General features: G+C 29.6%; 1 protein-coding gene across 1 annotated transcript in view; it reads right to left on the bottom strand.

The window, feature by feature from the left end:
- Rfx (regulatory transcription factor Rfx) overlaps positions 1 to 22,069 on the bottom strand; it is a 142,506-nt gene that overhangs the window by 56,133 nt on the left and 64,304 nt on the right. The window contains exons 4-6 of the mRNA XM_074253285.1: positions 12,847 to 12,952; positions 12,678 to 12,777; positions 12,097 to 12,252 (exon numbers count right to left, since the gene is read on the bottom strand). Of these exons, the coding sequence (XP_074109386.1) occupies positions 12,097 to 12,252; positions 12,678 to 12,777; positions 12,847 to 12,952 (362 nt within the window). The remainder of the gene's footprint in view (positions 1 to 12,096; positions 12,253 to 12,677; positions 12,778 to 12,846; positions 12,953 to 22,069) is intronic.

The following is a 22,069-nucleotide window of genomic DNA, read 5'->3' as shown; positions in this document are numbered from 1 at the left end:
GCGATTTTATTAACAATGTTCTCTTCTGTGAAATAAACTCTTTGACCATTGTCTAGATGAACAGCAAGATGAACAACAGGAGGATATCTCTCATGAATGTGAAAACTGAAAATACGCCAGACTGCTTCAGAACTGCTTATGTATCGTCTTGCTTCATACCTAGAAACCTCATCTAAATTTTCAACGGTAAACGCTGCCTGATCAGAACCCTTATTTACGTATTTGCAGATGTATCTGATAGATTTAACTGAATTGCAATACTCAACATTAATATGAGCTTTGAAAGTACGTGACAAAACAGGATTAAATGGTACCACCCATCGATTATCAATATCATTTCCATTAATTTTTATTGCTATTCCACCGTCTTCCGGAGATTGCCTTCGATACTTAGGATATCCATCTTCACCTGTTTGAGTTTCTTTTAAGAAAGGCCTTTGGTATCGTTTAGTGCAAACACCGGCCAACATGCAAGGTGAACTGAAATTGAAAACTCCACACGGGCCATGAATCATTGTTGATTTAATAATTTCATGAAGTGTTTGATCCTGATCAGGGTCAGGTAATTCAGCTCTTATAACTTCGTCAATAGAGTCAGGTCTTATTTTTTCTTCCAACCAAAGAAGAATATGAACATGTGGAAGTCCACGCTTCTGTCATTCCACAATATACATGTTACACCTTACATTGCCAAAGATACAACCTTTTGTCAGAAGATTCATCATGTGTTTAACTTTCAAACAAAATACCCGCGCAATGATATCGTGTCGATCATAAGATTTTTGTCCTTGTCTCAAAAGATCTTCAATTTCTAACCATTTAGGATTGCAAGTGAATGTAATGAATAAATCTGGACGTCCGAAATGCCGTACGTACGTCATAGCGTCTTGAGTTCGTTCATGCATGTAGCGGGGTCCACCAGTGAACGAAGACGGCAATACAACCATTCTACCAAGTTCTGAAAACTGTCCATCTCTTTTTACCATAGCGTCTTTTAGGTGGATATATTCCTCACTCCTAAGTTTTATTTGATTATTACTAATGCAATTGAGCCTTTCAGTTTCAATCTTAGCATACATGTCAACTAAAAACTGATTAAAGAGATTACGAAAGAGTACTAAATGACATATTTCACTAACACGCTCCATTAACCTATAACTGTAGAACTCAGAAGCAGAGACAGTCTTCTTGAGAGGGGACCTAGTCTTTGCATCACGTTTAGGTATGTTTATGTAATAACCATCCTCTCCACGGAAAAACATCAAAGGGTACTGGAGAGCATCGTATACACGATGCGTTTCACTAATCCGTATAAATTTATTGTCTATACTGTAAAGAATTATATCTCTTTTTTCGAAAGCCTGACCGACAATAACAACTGCTACTTCATTAGTTTGAGGAACATTGAAACGACCCTTGTGCTGACCTTGCGGTTTTCTATCGGCATTAATTACAACCTTGAACTCTTTTTGGTCTTTAGGAACTGAATCGATAGCGGCCTTGAAATCCAAAATATATTTATTATTTTTATGAAGCGACTTCTGTAGTTGGCTAACTAATTCGGGTTTAACACCAGGAGTAATTCCACAACGGATTTCACTCTCACGTTTATCATCCCCAAGAAAGTACAACTGAAGAAAAGAAGGATGCTGATGAGGTACAGCTATAAGGCTACCTATTCTGTGGTACACTTGGCCCTGAATTTTAAATGTTGACATATAATTTCCCTCCTTCACTTCTTTTGCTCCAAATGACGTCATCTGAAAACATCCGTTATACTTTCGAATCGTGGAAAGGAAATATTCTGAAAGTGGGTCTTGATGGATAAGGAGACTGTTCAAAGGTTCAGGGTAGGGCTCAATTGTAGGAAGCTGGACTTGACCACCACTGCAGCACATCCCTGGAGGTTCATCCATCCATTTTAAAGCACGACAATAAATACACGGTAATCGTTTTCCAATGTTTACAATTTTATCATTTCCATAATCGATGTTCGTTTTGTAATGAAAGCCAGACAAAGTCTTAGGTGCTAGTTTAATTTGTAACCTTTTTTGGTTGTATTTAACTACAGCTGCCTGATTAACATGTTGGTTTTGAGAAACGTACCTTTTTACAGCTTCTCTATTTACTTCAGGATGACTTTTAGTATATTTCGCAACAGCTACTCTATTTACTTCAGGATGAAATTTATTATATTTTGAAGCAGCTTGTCTCAATTGTTTATTCCTAATTGCATTTGTAAATCGTTTCCTCCTTTTTTTTCCTCTATTTGGTTGAAGAGGTATTACATTATCACTAATAGATTCACTTGAACCTGATAAATTAATTTTAGGTATTGATTGAGGCTGTAAAACTTCCACTGACACATTTTCTTTAGGCTGAGACACTAAGAATGAAACATTTTCTTTACTTTTTTGCACATTATTATCACTACTTACATGAACATTACCACCATGCATTGACTCGACAAAATCAATCAAAGCATCTAAATGACCGTTATTAAAATTTCCCGTAAATCGTAGTCTTTTTATACCCTGTGTCGCTTCTCCAACGGAAGCCATTAGGCAGCCACCTTGATACACTTGAAATTGATAAGGAAATAATTCTGCAGCTGCCATAATTTCGCAAATGGACCCATACGTGTTATGCTTAGACATTTCTATACAGTAAATACCTTGAGTATCATAAGGGGCGCCAGATGGTATTTGTGTAACGCATTGAAATCTTGTCCAATTTTTTGATACATGTTTAACAATTTCATTTCGAATTTCGTCAGCCTTCGATACGTTGCCGTATATCAGTAGGGACAGAGTAGAGAATAAACACGCTCCGTCGCCTATAATCTCGACAATTCGGAAAGGGATATAATGCCCACCTATTAAAATATATTCTACGTTCATAATAAAAATTTTTTAAATATTATAAATAAAAATTTTCAATCGAATTGAATCTTATCCTGAATTTAAAAAATATAAAAATTTTAATCAAAATAAAAATATCGTTAATAAAATATTAATATCAATTTAAAAAAAGCATTAACAAATTAATGGAAATTAAAATTGTCATAAAAACTCACCAACACAATGGGAGTAAATTTTGGGATTAGAATAAAAGTAGAAAGTTACTAAATACAAATATTCTCTACAATTATTATTCAACAGTATTATTCTATACAATGTTAGGCAAATACATCGATTTTTATCGATTGATTGTTGGGACAGTACGAATTCATAATCATACTTTTTTTAAGAAAGAATAGCTTATTCATTAATAACTGAAATAGTTAATATGTATTGGAATGATCATGAAGGATGAACTCCATTATATCATAAAACAGATAAATATAACATAAATATTAATGTTGATATTGTTAAATGATTATACTGATTTTAATGATTAAAATTAAAATGGTAAATTGTGTTTGATGTATCTTCTCTAAAATTTCACAACAATATCGTTAAATTATTATAAAAAAAGGAAGATTTAAGATAATTATTAATAAAATGAATAATAATAAATATATTTCTTAATACCACTTAATTTGTGATGAATTTCTTAATAATAAAGATAAAAAGTTTTCATTTTTATATTTATAAGCACAAATAAATTTATTCATTAACTTATCGATGTTAATTTTCAGTAAAATTAATATAATAACATTGTTGTTTATATTTCCAATTAATATGTGATTAATTTCATATTGATTAGTAAAATTCATATTTTATAAAAAAATGGCGCTAAGATAAGAAATAATAGGGTAATAGGTATTAATAAGTAATAATAAGATTACCAATCTTAATAACGTTATTGAAGTTGGCGCTTAGACAAAAGAATAATAACATATTTATTCATGTAATTTATAAACAAATTTAGAGCTTTCAAAAAAAATTATTTCATAGACAAAAAATGTATAAAATTTTAATTAATTATCTAAAAATACATAAGTTATAATTATAAATAATTTAATTTAATTCAATTGTGTTACAGGTGATTTTTGTTGATATTGCTCTAATTTTTTATAATTTAAATTTACTCCCGTTGTGTTAGTGAGTTTTTATGACAATTTTAATTTCCATTAATTTGTTAATGCTTTTTTTAAATTGATATTAATATTTTATTAACGATATTTTTGTTATTTTCATAAAAATTTTTATATTTTTTAAATTCAGGATAAGATTCAATTCGATTGAAAATTTTTATTTATAATATTTAAAAAATTTTTATTATGAACGTAGAATATATTTTAATAGGTGGGCATTATATCCCTTTCCGAATTGTCGAGATTATAGGCGACGGAGCGTGTTTATTCTCTACTCTGTCCCTACTGATATACGGCAACGTATCGAAGGCTGACGAAATTCGAAATGAAATTGTTAAACATGTATCAAAAAATTGGACAAGATTTCAATGCGTTACACAAATGCCATCTGGCGCATTTACTTATACTTTACTGATAGAACAACAAACAACTGAACATATGAAGTATGAGTCTGTGGATACAGTCATAGAAGTAGAGGAAACTGTTATTTATCCTGTTGACTTTCTGCATACACTTAACCCGCCAGGCATACCACCTCATATTCTTCATCTAAAGATTGGTACACCGATAATGTTGTTGCGTAACTTGAATCCTCCCAAGTTGTGTAATGGCACCAGACTACAGGTAAAAACTCTGCGGAAAAATTTAATTGAAGCGACCATTTTTACAGGAAAGTATGAGGGAGAAAATGTATTCATTCCAAGAATACCTTTGATTCCATCAGATTATCATTTTAAATTTAAGCGTTTGCAGTTTCCAGTTAGAGTTTGCTTCGCGATGACTATTAATAAAGCTCAAGGGCAGAATTTAAAATTATCTGGTGTAGTTTTACAAAGTGACTGTTTTTCCCATGGTCAATTTTATGTAGCATGTTCAAGAGTAAGTTCCTCTGAAAATCTCATCATTCTTCAACCAGAGAAGCGAACGAAGAATGTTGTATATAAAGAAGTTTTAAACATGTAAATACATTATTTTAGATTTTATATATTTTTAACAATTATTATAAGTAATCATATGATAATAATATGTTCTTAAATGTAATAATTGAAAGAATAAATTAATGTGATAAAAAATAAAAATTTCGTTGATATTTATAAAAATTGCCATACATAAAAAATAAAGAACATCAAGTGAAATTTACTAAAAAATATAACTCAATGCGTTTAAAAAATTAAAAAAAAAATGTAATATATATTTATTTTCATGTTGGTAATTTTTACATGGTTTAGGCCTACTGGGGACCCGCCATGTAAAATAATGGGAACGCATCTTACTACACAGTACCTCATGGTTGATGCGGAAATGTAATGACAGATTTAATGACTAACTGACCCATTGATTGATTGATTGATTATTAATAATAAAATACTTTTCTCATATATTTAATACTTGCTAACACCGGTCATCACAAACAATCACTTTTCTCTAATTCAAAATTTATATTCATTATCTTTTTGAAATTAATCATTTTGTTTATATTTTTCGTCTAGGTTACACCATAAAATTTTATTGTATGCCCAGCGAAGCGGGCGGGTATCAGCTAGTATATATATATATATATATATATATATATATATATATATATATATATATATATATATATATATATATATATATATATATATATATGGGTGGGTCAAAAAAATCAACTATTTTTTTTTACAATTAATACGGAAAAATGGGTTACTAGGCACCTTAAAAAAATTCTCACCAAATATGAACTCTTAATTTTCTTAGGAAGATCCTCCGCGTCGCAGTTTTTCATTTTTTTCTCAGTCCAATAGAAAAAAATTCATTCCTCATCATTAATTGGTTGTACAGAAAAAATTTTTTTAAGAATTTTGTAGGAAATTTAATGCTCTACAAAAAGGTATCTTATGTTTTTGCGTAAACCTCACCATTTCACTAATATTGAAGATTTAAGATTGATTATTTTAAGTCAAATGTCACTTTTGTTTATGAATTTTATAACTCGACAAGAAATGGCTATTATTGAATGGGCAATATAGAAATTTTTGTAGCAAATTAACTGCTCTATAAAAATGGTATCTTATGTTTTGGCGATTAAATTAATCGTTCAAAAGATATTCATCATCAAACTTTCATGTATATCGATTTTAAGAGTTTTTGATTAAATAATCGAAAAATTTCAATTTAATCTATCAGTTTTGAGAAAATTTCATTTTTGTCTTTAATGTAAGTATTATTTGAATTTTGTTTTCAAAATTTTTATTCAATAATTCCAAACTTTTTATTTTTCATCATTAGAAATCACGATCATGTTGTTTTTTTATAACGTCTTCAAAACGTCTTAAAAAATTTTTCCACTACAGCTGTATATTGTCCTTGGGAAAATTTCTTCTGTAGAGAATTTTTGTTTTGTATTCTATTTACTCTGTTTCCCTTGTGAACTAGCGCCACCTACATTTTTTTTTTATAGTTATATTGTTTTTATTTGTTTACATTTTCTACAGCATTTCTAGTGTTTCCACAAGTTATGATCTTGTATATGTGATAAAACGATTAAATATTTACAAATTTTGCGGTCACTACATAAATTTATATATTTATCGAAAATATGGATAAGGAAATTCATTTGATCGGAAAACCCATGCAAATAATTTCAGAACGTAAGTTGCCAACAGTGAAAGAGGTTAGGAGTGTTTTTTTTTTATCAGCTCAAAGTGTTAAAATGTTCTATCAAACAAAGTGCTAAAAATGCAACTGATCAAGTTATTGAACTATGGAAAAACAACCAGATTCCGACTAGTGGATCAACTGATGTAATACAAAAAATTCTTCGCTATCATAACCGATGGTTGAAATTGCAAAAATCTTTTGTGCGAAAAAAATCATCAGCCCAAAACAAAAATGTAATAATATTTCAGAATGAAATCAAAGCATTATTTGATATTGTAGATCATAAATCAATAAAACTGCTTGATAATGATATTCGTGAACTATATTCAAATCAAAAAAGTGATACCCGGAAAGAAATTCTTTCAAATAACCCAAATAAATTAAACAGTACTATGAATACGATGGAAGTAGATGAAAGTCGTGAGTATTTACAACATTTAATTATTATAAATTTTAATCAGAATTGAAAATAAATTAAATTGATTATAAATTATGAATAATAAAGTATATTATTGTTTTTCTAATTAATTATATCATAAATGTCAATATGTTCGTAGATGATAAATAAAAACTCTTTGTGTTCCTTATTTGATGTCAAAATGAATGAGTTCCATATTTTTGCTTCCATTAATTAAATAACAACGCTTATTTTAGATTTGAATCAACCCTCAACCAGCCATGAGATTGTTCGAAGTGAGGAATCAGAGTCATCTTCAACCCTTACATTAAGTCAAGCTACAAATTTCGGTTCAGATTTAGAGTATGTGCCTCAAATACCGACAACACGAGCAAAAATAAATATTCTAACGCCAGGGCTTATCTCAGCACTCGACAGAGCTAATGTTAGTAGTAGAAATGCGATGTTCATTATTGCTCCAGTTCTATCAAGTGTTGGTGTTAATGTAGAAGATACAACTTTTAGTTATCGAACAATTCAACGAACTCGCATGCTCTTACGCAAAGACATTGCTATAGGACTAAAAGATAACTTCAAAGCTCATGATAAATATGTCGTGCATTGGGATGGGAAAATACTGAATGACATTTCTGAATCGAAATTTGTGGATCGATTACCGATTATTTTGACTGCTTTTGGTACTGAGCAGTTACTTGGAGTTCCAAAATGAATCGTGGATCGGCAGAAAATCAAACAGCAACCATCTTGTCAACGTTAAATCAATGGGGTATTATTAGTTACATCAAGGCGATGTGTTTTGACACGACTGCGGTTAATACGGGTAACTAATCAATGATAAAATATTTAAAAGAAAATTTTATTTTCATCGTTCTAGTTGAATTGTTTTCATACATTAATTAAATGTTCGACACGTGCCCATTAGTTATAATTCTTTATTTATTTATAGATTTTAAATATGCGTTACAATTTTTATTAAATACAGAACTTAAAGTGTAATTATCTATTTTTACTATACAGGAATCCATCATGGTACATGTAAAGAAATTGTAAAGGCCTTAGGAAAAGAATTAATTTGGTTACCATGTCGCCATCATATTTACGAGATCATTTTAAGGAGTGCATTCGAAGTCTATTGGCCAGTATCATCCGGACCAAATGTTCCAATATTTGGCAGATTCAAAAAATTTTGGGACACATTCGATAAAACGAAGTATAAATCTGGTGTTGAAGATAGTATTGTTGCTAATATTATTACGAATGCAAAAATAATCTATCATCATTTATTAAGCGATACTTACAGGTATTATTTAAATACAATTTTAAGTGTAGAGGATAATTTTTGATTTTTACGAATAATTGATTACTTTTGGTAGTTATCGCAACCCCGAGATGACTATAAAGAAATATTGGAATTGTCATTAATTTTTCTGGGAGAAATGCCACGAGAGCAAGTTTTTTCAAGCGTCCTGGTGCAGTTCATCATGCAAGATGGATGGCAAAGGCAATTTATTGCCTAAAAATGTTTATTTTTAGAGATGAATTTGACCTTTCTAAGAAAGAATTGGATGGTCTTCGACAATTTTGTATTTTCATAGTTATGGTGTATGTAAAAGCTTGGTTTTCATCAATTTCTGCGACTTCTGCTGCTAATCACGACTTAGAGTTTATGAAAAATTTAATTGAGTACAGTAAAATTAATTCTTTAATTTCCTTGGCTACATGTGAAAAAATGACTTCACATTTATGGTACTTAAGTGATGAACTTGCTATTTTATCACTTTTTGATGATACCGTTCCATTAAACATAAAGAAGAATATTGTCGAAGCTGTTAAGACTCGCGAAGGTACAGATTCCAAAGCAAGAAGATTTATTATTGATAGAAAAAATTTACATTTAATTCTGCAAAAAAATATAAGTGACTTTGTTTCTAAGAAGTCATTAAAACTTTTTGAGATCTTTGATCTGCCGTATGATTTTCTTGACAAAAATATTGATTTATGGTCTACTGATGAGAGTTATAATGAAAATAAAGAATTTTTCGAACAATTGAAAGTTGTTAATGATGTGGCAGAGCGAGGTGTCGCATTAGTAAGTGAATATAACCAATGCTTAACGAAAGACGAAGAGCAATTTCAATTTTTATTGCAAGTTGTGAAAGAGCATCGAAAAAACTACCCTACTTGCAACAAAAAATTGTTTGAAAATAAATAGCTCAGTTGAAAATTGAAATAAAAACTTTCTTATAACTAATTGGACATTTTTTCTCTAAAACTGAAATCATAATATATTTATAATGAAAACTTTGCTTTTTTATTGATAAATGATTAACTAAGCGATAAATAATGTACAATTTATTTTTTTAAATGTAGATAAAAATACTTACACATAAAAAAAGCTTGAAAAACATTTTGAAGTTTCTCAGTTGATGAAAAAAATTTTTTCGTGTAAATTTTCTCAAAACTGATAGATTAAATTGAAATTTTTCGATTATTTAATCAAAAACTCTTAAAATCGATATACATGAAAGTTTGATGATGAATATCTTTTGAACGATTAATTTAATCGCCAAAACATAAGATACCATTTTTATAGAGCAGTTAATTTGCTACAAAAATTTCTATTGCCCATTCAATAATAGCCATTTCTTGTCGAGTTATAAAATTCATAAACAAAAGTGACATTTGACTTAAAATAATCAATCTTAAATCTTCAATATTAGTGAAATGGTGAGGTTTACGCAAAAACATAAGATACCTTTTTTGTAGAGCATTAAATTTCCTACAAAATTCTTAAAAAAATTTTTTTCTGTACAACCAATTAATGATGAGGAATGAATTTTTTTCTATTGGACTGAGAAAAAAATGAAAAACTGCGACGCGGAGGATCTTCCTAAGAAAATTAAGAGTTCATATTTGGTGAGAATTTTTTTAAGGTGCCTAGTAACCCATTTTTCCGTATTAATTGTAAAAAAAAAATAGTTGATTTTTTTGACCCACCCTAATATATATATACATGTATATATATATATATATATATATATGTATATGTAATATATATATATATGTATATGTAATATATATATGTATATATATATATATATATATATATATATATATATATATATATATATATATGTATATGTAATATATATATGTAATAAAAAAAAAAAAAAAATTAGGAAAACGATTGACCCTGAAGGCTATCCCAGTTACTTCCCGCTAATTCTATACCCGGGCGCTTAAAATTGCACCTATGATGTTTTTAATACAATTTGTCGATTATTTTGAGCTCCTCCAGCTCAGAGAGATAGCATTTCTATATTTTTAAACTGTTCAAACTTAAAAGACTGATAGAAGTTTAATAAAACACTGTTTTTAATTTTCAAACCGCAATAACTTTTGAATGAATGAACCGATTTTTGCGCGGTTAGCAGTGTTCGATGCAGTTTTTCAAGCCTCACAAATAATATTCAAGTTGAATTTTTCGAACTATAGATTTCGGGGTAACTTCGGAAAAACTCTTTTTCCGGTTTTCTTCCGTTCACGATATCTTTTGAACGAAGCCACCGATTTTGACCGGATTGACAGCGATCGACGTGACTTTTCAAGGTTGAGCTGATTATTTTTTTAAGTTGATCGATAAAGCCCTTTAAAAGTTATTCCTAAAAAACCACTTGAAAAAAATTTTTTTATTTTTTTTAAGATTTCTCAAAATCAATCAGTTCAAATAGTTTTTCAAATTTGAGTTTGGTTAAACCCTTTCGTGGCACCAACCACGATGAAATTGGTTAAGCCGTTCAAAAGTTATAAGCTTTTCACACACACACACACACACACACACACACACACACACACACACACACACACACACACACACACACACACACACACACACACACACACACACACACACACACACACACACACACACACACACACACACACACACACACACACACACACACACACACACATAAGTATATATATATATATATATATATATATTAGGAAATAGAAAAGAAAACCTCGGCTTCGCCTCGGCCAACAATTACATGTGATCTGAGGCTCTTCTTATTTTCCTTCCCAAGGGGTACTATATATTATTGTAGTTCAGTATTAATGTATGACAAAATTGTACTGGACTTATAGGTCAAATTAGTTTTTAAACTGGTCATTCATTTCTCTGTCAATGTAACATTAATCAAATCTCTAGTCACAGTAATCTTGGAAAAATTCCGTCGACAAAGCACTTGACAAAGCTCTTTGGAAAGAATTGAATAGTTCTTAAGCAAGAGAGTTGATCAAGATTCTGCATTTAGTCTCTGGCCAAACTTGAGTAAGATTCTGAAAGCAGAAGATTTAGCAATATGTTGTCAAATCTGCACCAAAAATTTGACAAGATTTTTGACCTCTTGCGCAAAAAACGCTAGTATAGGGCCCATGAGCGCGTTACTGTTTCTTTCCTCATGGAGACATAAGGAATTTAGTCCTTCAGCGGTTTTCATTTGGAATCTCATTTATAGTATGATTAACAAGTACTATTCATACCCCTACTTTTACGAAAGTCTCAAAGTATAGTAATCAAAAAGATCAGACTTTTTGTCAAATTTTCTTGCTCAAGTCTTGCCCAAGAATCTCGATGAAGTATCTGTAGCACTTCTTTGAGAATTTTGGAATAAAAGTTTGTTTACATTTTTGTCGCTAAGCTTGTCAAAATCTGGATGAATCACATAATTAATAATTTTGAACCAGATTTATTCAGGACTTGACAAAAATTTTTAAAAGGAGTATTGTTAAAAAACTTAACATAGATAGGAAACGTAGATAAATCGGCTAAATCTAATTGCAATGAATCGTAAAATTTCATTTTTACGATGTTCTAAGTGAAAAAACTTTCCAAAAGAAAAACTAAATGATATAATGGTACTGTTTCAAGAAATATTAGGTTCATTTCAAAAATTTCAAAAAAACTAGGATGGTAATATTAAAAAAAACTCACTGCATTTTCAGTTTGCGGACTTGTTCGACTTGTTGACGTAGAAATTAACGTGTGAGTAGATGTATCATTATCAATGACATTCTGCTGAATTAAGTAAGTACCGTTACCTTGCGATAATATTTGACTAGCAGTTGTGTTTGAACCTTGTCCTGAAACCTAAAATTTTGTCGAGACTAGAATAAGTTTGCAAGATATAGTATATTACACCCCTAGAAAAAGAAAATGAGAAAATCCTCAGATTACATTTAATTGTTGGCCGAGTCGAAGCCGAGGTCGACAAACATGTAATCTGAGGTTTTCTTTTTTACTTCCCAAGGGCTGTATACTATTTTTTTGTCCAACGAAGGGGGAAAGCGGGACGAAAGTTGCCACTTTCCGCCCGGAGGGCAAAAAAAATTTTTTTTGCTCGACGGGCAAAAAAATAGTATACACTCCACGGGAAGTAAATAAGAAAGCCTCAGATCACATGTTTGTCAACCTCGGCTTTGCCTCGGCTGACAATTACATGTGATCTGAGACATTTCTTACTTTACTTCCCTCGGTATGTAATATACTAATTCTAGCTAACTTATTTTTCATACCTGGGTATAAGTTACTGGTGTATTAGCTGATGTGTAATATTGACTCGAAGAAGAAGTGTACATAGTTCCTGCTTCACCGACAGCGTATACCGGATAAGTCCTAAAAAAAGTATTCATCAAAATACATTACAGAAAGTTGAAGATGTCGGTTATTCAATTAAATACTTACATTTGTCCATTGGTTATATTGTAAGTTGAGCCGTCTCCTTCGACATATTGCACATAAGTTGGATGCGGCACCGACTCGGAACCGATTGATTCACCTTCACCAGATACTAAAAAATGTTAAAAAAGTGGCTGAAGTGTTAACGAAATTATATCCAGCAAATAAAAATGGGTTAGAAACATGATATCATCTATATATATATATATATATATATATATATATATATATATATATATATATATATATATATATATACATACATATATATATATATATATATATATATTTGTAGCAATAAAAATAACAAAAACATTATTTATATAATTATTATTATGATTATTATTATTATGAGAAATTATTTTATTATCAATTCAATTTCAATGTTACTCAATGTTGAGAACATTTTAAATTGCAGTAGATGAAAACCACTATGCCCGGGCTTGCGCGCGCCACCACCTCAGTTTCCATAGTTTTTTTACCGACCGTGTAATAAAACGTAAACAAATAATTTTTTTTAAATTTCATTAATTTTTTACGCGAATATAATAAACTCTAGGGGGTTCATTTTTATTTATTCAGATTCAGAATTTTCCGCCCTTTAATTCAATTATAATATTGATAGGGCTTTACATTAATATAAATAAGACATCTGAAGAAAATATACCGTGTCTCGGCGACCCGAGTGTTATTTCTTTATTTATTTAAAAAACCCGAGGGTTTTCAGCTTTCTAATTATTATTTTCGTAATCTACGAATTTTTTTGCATAAGATGGAACAAGAAAATTCCACTAGCAAATTACTTCCCACAACGATTAAGAGTAAAGTCAGAGGACTATAAATTATCTAAAAGATACAATGTGCAGTGAATTTTCCCAAGTATTTCATCTCAATCCATTTGCAAAGATGGCTTTTGTTAAAAATAATAAATACATAAATTTTTGTAACATCAAAATGTACAAATGTTTTTTATTACGTCACTATTTACGGCAAAAACCTACGAAGATGATGTCTTCGTAGCCAAGGTCCAACCTCTTTTGATATATTATTTCTACTTTATGCGCACCAAATGCCCCAATTCCTTAAGTCATCGATTTTATAATTTATTAGTAATTACATTTTAATAAGAGTCCATTTTTGTGAATGTAAATTTTTATTAATGTCCATTTTTACTAATTTACATTTAAATAAGTCTTTTTTTTATGAAAGTTCTTTTTTTTTAAAGTTCATTTGTTAAAAGTTGATTTATATTAATGGCCTTTTAAACAAATGTCCATTTATTTACTTTTCTTAAAATTTAAAGGTCCATTTTTCCAATTGTCAAGAATTTTATTTGTTCATAAAGTGAATATTTTATTTATTCAATTATACATTTTTATTTTTAACCATTTTTATAGATATCCATTTGATTTAATGGTCATTAATTTATTTGATCATTTAAACTCTTTGCCAAATAATTTTATTTCCATTCGGAAATATTTTCAAATTTAGGGATTTCCTTTTTTTCAGTTGGACATAAGTGCAATTGAACTTCTATAATTATTTCCATTTTTATTTATGTCCATGTATACTAATGGATAATTTTACTTTAGTTCATTTTTTGTTATATCCAAAAAACCAAATGATCATAATTACAAATATCCAATGATACCAAAGCTACGCAAGCTCGGATAAATTATTGCAACGCATTGTATATATGAGAGATTTCCACCTGTATATTGACTCATCACGATGTTTCTGAAGCCATAAAACGTAGAGACTTGAAATTTAGTATGAATATTCCTTTCGCCGAGTAGAAGTCGGCTAAGAACCGATTTTGCGGAATTCCATCTACAAAGGGTGTTGCGGGGGCGTTAACAATGAAAAATTCCCCTACTTAGCTTCTACATGCTTTAAAATTGGTAGATTTTATGATAACTCATCCCCAGTAAGGATTGCGGGGATGAGTGGAAACAATGAAAATTTTTAATTTCCAAGCTATAGCTCCTATGTGTTCCAAATTTGGTAGGAATCTTCTATATGTGATGTAGAAATGATCTACAAGTAGATTTTATGAAAACCTACTCCATAGATGGATTGCGGGGCCGGGTATCAACCAACAAAATTTTTAATTTCTAAGTTATAGCTCCTATAGACCCTAAATTTAGTAGTAGTTTTCTATAGATGATATAGAAATGATGTAAGAACGGATTTTACGACAAACTACCCCTAATAAGAATTGCAGGGATGGGTGTTAATAATAAATAATCTTGATTTTCAAAGTATAGCTTCTCAAAGCTGCAAATTTGGTAGGAATCTTTTATTTGTCATGTATAAATCATCTCAAAATAGATTTTAATAAGTTCTATTTCCGATAGGGATTGCGGGTATGGGTGTTAGAATCTAAAATTTTATTTTCCAAACTGTTACTTCTGCAGACTTTTAATTAAGTAGGAATCTTCGAGTATGATGTCAAGTTTAGCTAAAAATGGATTTTCTCAAATTCTAACCCTAAAAAAGTTTCCGGGGGTGTTAACAATGAAAATTTCTCATTTCCAAATAACAGTTTCTATGGACAACTTCTTTTGGAACCTTTTGTTTATAATGTAGAAATCATCTCTAAAAGGATCTTACGAAATTCCTTCCCCACATAGGAGGCCGGGAGTGATAATATATTGTTAAAAAATTCATATTCTTCAAATATTGTTCCTACAGACATAGTATTTGATAGAATCTGAAGAGAAACAGGAAATTACTGGGATGACCTCCAAGGTCAACGGATTTAAATATTTTTCTTACTTAATAATTATATTTTCTTACAACAATCGTCTCTTTGGCAGCGGCGAAAAAGTCATTGTAAGGTTTCCAAAATTTAGCTTTACATGTAGCTGTTCAGTCAACGGACTAAGAATTTTTCATACATTTTATTATTGCTGATTACATAACCGATGAATTGTTCTTATTACAGGATCGCGGGAATGTAACAAATTAAAATGAATGAATTTTCTCAACACTTGAAATGTGAAAAAGAAATTAGGCTACTTACTCCTAGAGAATTTGTAAAAAACATGTACAAACCCAGTAAACATATTTACGTAAAATTTACGTCAGGATGACATCATGTTATGTCATGATCTACGTAAGATGTAAGTCACATATGAGTCATATAGGACTCAGTATTTCATACCTCCTGACGTAAAACTTTTACGTAAAATATATGACGTAGTCATGACGTCAGTATTATGTCTCAATGACATTTATGATGTCAATATGACGTACTTGTGATGTCTATATCATGATAATGATGTCATAATGACGTAAAAGTGATGTAAAAATTTTACCTCAGAAAAAATATTTAAAAAAAAAATTTCTCAAAAATAAAAAAATTGGAATTTCGAAATCAGTTATAGTGTTGTGGACTTATTACAAACTTTGAAACACTAGTTGTGTGTAAATACTTGATGAAAAAATCTTAAGGTATGTTGGGCTCGAACTCGGGTCCTCACGTGTCGAAGTCTGGAACGCTGCTCACTTGTCCAAGTATCGGTTCATGTACCGTAGTAACTAACTGATCTGTTAACCCTTACATGACGAAAAATGTTTATTTCATAATTTATTCTAAGATTAAATGGATTTTAAGAGCTGGAATTATATAAAATTCAAGTCTAGTGATTTATACAATTTCATAAAATTTTATTAAAAATCATGAAATTTTATAAAGTTCTAAAAAACTTTGTAAAAACTCTTATAATAGGCTCGCTAGTGAAACTTGCGGTAATGAATAGGCAATTTATAAATTTTCATAAAAATTGATTGAATCTTACACTTTCAAGAATTTTCGTGTAAGAGCGGACACAGAGAACTTTACATGGTTGAGTGAAATTTTTTCAGGGTAAACGATATATCCGTGTCATTTAAATATTTTTTAATACTTATTTAATTTCTCAAGAGAAATTTTTTTTTTTTTCATTTTATTTTTTCCATAAATTTAGTATTTTTCTTTTGGATTTTTCTCCTTCAAAATTTCAGTTTACGAAATTTAGATTTTTTTTTTAATTTCAACTCTTTCAAAAATAACATTTTTTGAATCTATATTTCTTTTTAATCTCAATTTTTTTCGAAATTTGAATTTCTTTAATTTAACATACTAACAACATTATGAAACTTGATGTAAAATAGTATTAGTCTCGTCAATTACAATCATGGAACTGTTTGAATTATTTCTAATACAATGTTTCATTAGCAGTACTAATGTCAGAATAGTATGTTACACATCTAGGAAAGTAAAGTAAGAAATGTCTCAGATCACACGTAATCTCAGATCACATGTAGCCTTAGATCAAATGTAAAACAAACATGTGATCTGAGGCATTCTTATTTACTCCACGTGGAGTGTATACTATTTTTCAAGTAATAGTGCAATATTTAAATTACTGATATTTAATTTCTTGACGCAAAATCATAAGAAATTATACGTTTACTCGCTTGACGGTTTAAAAATTTAGAGTTCATGCCAGATAAATTGAATTCGGTATTTTGTTATCATTTTCACACCAAGTCATTTCTACAGAATGAAATCGAAAATATTTTTACAATGGATAAAAGTACCTAAATTCATGGAAAAAATATAAGTGAGAAACATATGCACCGAAAAAAAAAAAGAATTTCTTGCACCAAGAAAATTTTGACGGAGGCCGAAGTTATATTGGAGCAAGGAGAAGTGTTTTAGTCTCAATAAATTTTTACTTCATACATGAAATTTTCAATCATCTTTAATACATTCTTGGTCCAAAGAAATTTACCTTTGAGTCAAGATTTTTTTTCTGCAGTGTATGGAAACATACAAGCATAGATATAAAAAATGTATATCTCACATGTATTTAATTTGTATGTATTTTTCTTAAAAACGTAAATGAAAAATGTTTTGTACGTTATTTGCTAATACTCTAGTAGAAATGAAATCGAATTTTTGGCTAGTAACTGACCAGTTCGACTAGACTTGCCAGTTACTGATTAGAACAGAGTGAAAACTTTATTATTTCTACTACTTGCATTTGCAAGGTACCGGCTTAAATCAGCTGTTTACCTCTTCCTGATTCTTACAAAATTTTAAACCAATTTTCACTAATATTTAGTGAGTAATTGTAAACTAGACATCTTGTTAAAGAAGTTTTGTGCTTGATAAATTTTGATAAATCGATAATATTAAAAAAATACATCTCCCAAATTTGATCAATATTATAGAAAATAATCGTTTGTCACTGATTTAGAAAATGACTTTTAAATTACGTCAATATTATGTGCAATTCCGACAAATTATTGATGTTAAATAATGTCTCAGAAATGATATCGGAATTACGTACGACCGTGACTTGTTACTGATGTAAACAAATGATATTAATCTTACGTCAAGATTACGTACAACCGTGACTTGTCACTGATGTAAACATATGATATTAATCTTACGTCAAGATTACGTACAACCGTGACTTGTCGCTGATATAAACGCTTGATGTTAAACTTACGTCAAGATTACGTACAACCGTGACTTGTCACTGATGTAAACACATGATATTAATCTTACGTCAAGATTACGTACAACCGTGACTTGTCGCTGATATAAACGCTTGATGTTAAACTTACGTCAAGATTACGTACAACCGTGACTTGTCGCTGATATAAACGCATGATGTTAAACTTACGTCGTTATGACATACAATGATAGCATTAATATTATGTAATATTGTAGTCTATACATTATGTCAGTTATACGTAATATCTAAGTCATTTCCATGATATAATATAGAAGTAATAAACTTACATCAGTATGATGTCAAAATTATATCATATATTTTTACATCATAATTGGATCACAAGATAGGTCAATTTTACGTCAAATTTATGTAAAATAATGTGACATTCCTATGACTTATAAATGACGTCATATTAAAGTCATGTGTTCACTGGGAATAATTTACTATGAAAAATTGATGTCACGAAAAAAATTTTAATTAACGGCAAAATTCTTCACACTTTAAGCTAGACAGATTTTAACTTCACTTGTGAGACCTGCAATCACTTTAACTGAAACTTTCAATGCTCATTTCAAATTCTTTTCATCGTATCAATTATTATTCGTTTTCGGAAGAAAACCACGGAAATGTTATACAGGGTGTCTCTGAAGTGGCGGGAGTAATTGTTGGGGTCGATAGAGAAAAAAATACTGAATCGAAAGTTCCTGAGCCAAAAATTTTTTTGGGCCATAGAATTTGAGTTATGAATTAAAAACGATAGCCAATCAGAAGCGCGCTATTCGAGAAATGAAAATGAGCGGGGAAGTAGAGGAGACGCGAGAGTGAGATGCTGCAATAGCAGCTTACTCGCTCACACAAAGCCGAGCATGAGAGGGGATTGTGACGCTATGAGCCGAGTACGTAAGTGTGAATGAGTGGATGTATGAGGTCGCAAGCGGACGGCTTAATGTATGAGTGTGTGTCCGTGTATCGCAGCATTATTGGAGGCGTTGTAACGCTGAATTAAAGCTAACCGGGTACTCTAAGACAGAGGAAAAAAATTTTAATTTTTATTTTTATTCGAAAAAATTTAATAAAAAAAAATAAAAAGGCCCAAGATTTAACCAGACCCACAGAAACGGAGAGTAAATTTTTAATTCTCATTTATTTTGCTGGGGATTATTTTCAAATACAAAAAAAAAAAAGGCTAAGATTCAACTGGAATCCAAAAAGAGATGGATGAAAAAAATTTAATTTTTATTTTTAATCAGCAAAATTATTTTTCTTTAAAAAAGAGCCCAATCTCGACTGGAGCAAGAAAAAATGATTGAAAAATTTTATTATTAATTTTCAATCAACAAAATTATTATAAAAAAATAAATGGGCCCAAGTCTCAACCGGACCCAAACAAACGGATAAAAATTTTTATTACTTACTTAATTTGCTGGAAATTATCTTTAAAAACGAAAAAATGCCCAAGACTCGATCGGATCCAAAAAAATAACAGTACAAAAATTTTTTCCTTATTTTCAATCAGCAAAATTGTTTCTTTTAAAAAAAGGCCCAATCTCGACTGGAGCAAAAAAATGATTAAAAAATTTTATTATTAATTTTCAATCAACAAAATTATTTAAAAAAAAAAATAGTCCGCAGACTCAACCGGACCCAAACAAACAGATAGATAGTTTTAATTACTTATTTATTTTGATGGGAATTATTTTAAAAACGAAGAAAATCGCCCAAGACTCGACCGGACCCAAAAAAAAAAAAATAAATTGAAAAATTTTGTTTTCATTTTCAATCAGCCAAATTAATTTCTTTTCGAAACAAGGCCCAATCTCAAACAGACTAAGAGAAACTAATTAAAAAATTTTATTTTTTATTATTAATCAAATATTATTTAAAAAAAGAAAATAAGCCACAGACTTAACCGGACTTAAACAAACGGATAGAAAATTTTTATTACTTACTTAATTTGCTGGAAATTATCTTTAAAAACGAAAAAAATGCTCAAGACTCCATCAGACCGAAAGGGAGATGAATAAAAAAATTTTACTATTCATTTTTAATCATCATAATTAACTTTTTTTATAATAAAAGGCTCAATTTCGACCGGACCCAGAAAAAATGATCCAAAAATTTTATTTTTATTGTTGATCATCAAAACTAATTAAAAAAACAAATGAGGCCCTAGACTCAACTGGACCCAAACAAACGGATAAATAATTTTTATTACTTATTTATTTTGCAGGAAATTATTTTTGAAAACGATAAAAATGCCTAGACTCGACCAGACCCGAAATAAAATAAATTGAAAATCTTTGTTTTTCTATTTTTAATCAGCAAAATTATTTTCCTTTGAAAAAGGGCCTGATCTCGACTGGAGCAAGAAAAAATAATTGAAAAGTTTTATAATGAATTTTTAATCAACAAAATTTTTAAAAAAGAAAATAGGCCCCAGACTTAACTGGACCCAAACAAACGGAAAGAAAACTTTTATTCCTGTTTTTTTGTTGGGAATTATTTTTCGAAACAAAAAAATTGCCCAAGACTCGACCGGACCCGAAAAAGATAAATCGAAAAATTTTATTTCTAAATATTAATTAACTAAATTATTAAGAAAAAAAAATAGACCCAAGACGCAGCAGGACCCAAATAAACGGATAGAAATTTTTATTACTTGATCACCAAGATTAATTTTCCTTGAAAAGAAAGGCCCAATCTCAAACAGACTTCGAATAACTGATTGAAAAATTTTATTATCAATTATTAATTAACAACATTATTCTTAAAAAAAATTAATAGGCCCCAGACTCAATCGGACCCAAACAAACGGATCGAAAACTTTTATTTCCCATTCATTTTGCTAGGAATTATTTTTAAAAACGAAAAAAATGCCCAAGACTCGACCAGAGCCAAGAATAGAAGAATGCAAAAAAATTTATTTTCTCTTTTCAATAACAAACAAAAATTTATTGAACAAAAATCAGCCTAATCTTGACAAGACGATAAAAAACTGATTGAAAAAATTTATTATCAATTATTAATTGACAAAATTATTTCAAAAAGAAAATAGGCCCCAGACTCAACCGGACCAAAACGAACAGATAGAAAATTTTTATTACTTATTTCTTATGCTCGGAATAATTTTTGAAAACAGAAGGAATTGCCCAAGACTCAACCGGACCCAACCAAACGGATGGAAAACTTTCATTTCTCATTTATTTTGCTGGGAATTATTCTGTAAAATAATTTTTCAATTAATCGTCAGGTAAAATGTCAAAAAATAAATTAAAACAAACATTGAACTCAAGTCCCAATAATTTTGATATTTTAATTAAAATTATTTTTTAATTAATTGACAGGTAAAATGTCAAATAAGGAATTGAAAAAAAAATCGCTCTCGAGTCCTGATAATTTTGATATTTTTATTAAAATTATTTATCAGTTAATTAACAGGTAAAATGTCAACTAATAAATTAAAAAAAAAAAAATTGAACTCAAGTCCGAATAATTTTGATATTTTAATTGAAATTATTTATCAGTTAATTGACAGGTAAAATGTAAAAAAATATACTAAAAAAAAAATCGCTCTCGAGTCCTGATAATTTTGATATTATTATTAAAATTATTAATCACTTAATCAACAAGCGAAATGTCAAATGATAAATTAAAAAAAAAATTGAACTCAAGTCCGAATAATTTTGATATTTTTAATAGAATTATCTATCAGTGAA

This window comes from Cotesia typhae, unplaced genomic scaffold, assembly GCF_013202065.1.
Source record: "Cotesia typhae breed Kobodo isofemale line unplaced genomic scaffold, CoteBio_Ctyphae scaffold_13, whole genome shotgun sequence".
Lineage (NCBI taxonomy): Eukaryota > Metazoa > Arthropoda > Insecta > Hymenoptera > Braconidae > Cotesia > Cotesia typhae.
The sequence above is the reverse complement of the archived record's forward strand: the minus strand, read 5'-3'. Positions and strand labels throughout refer to the sequence as shown.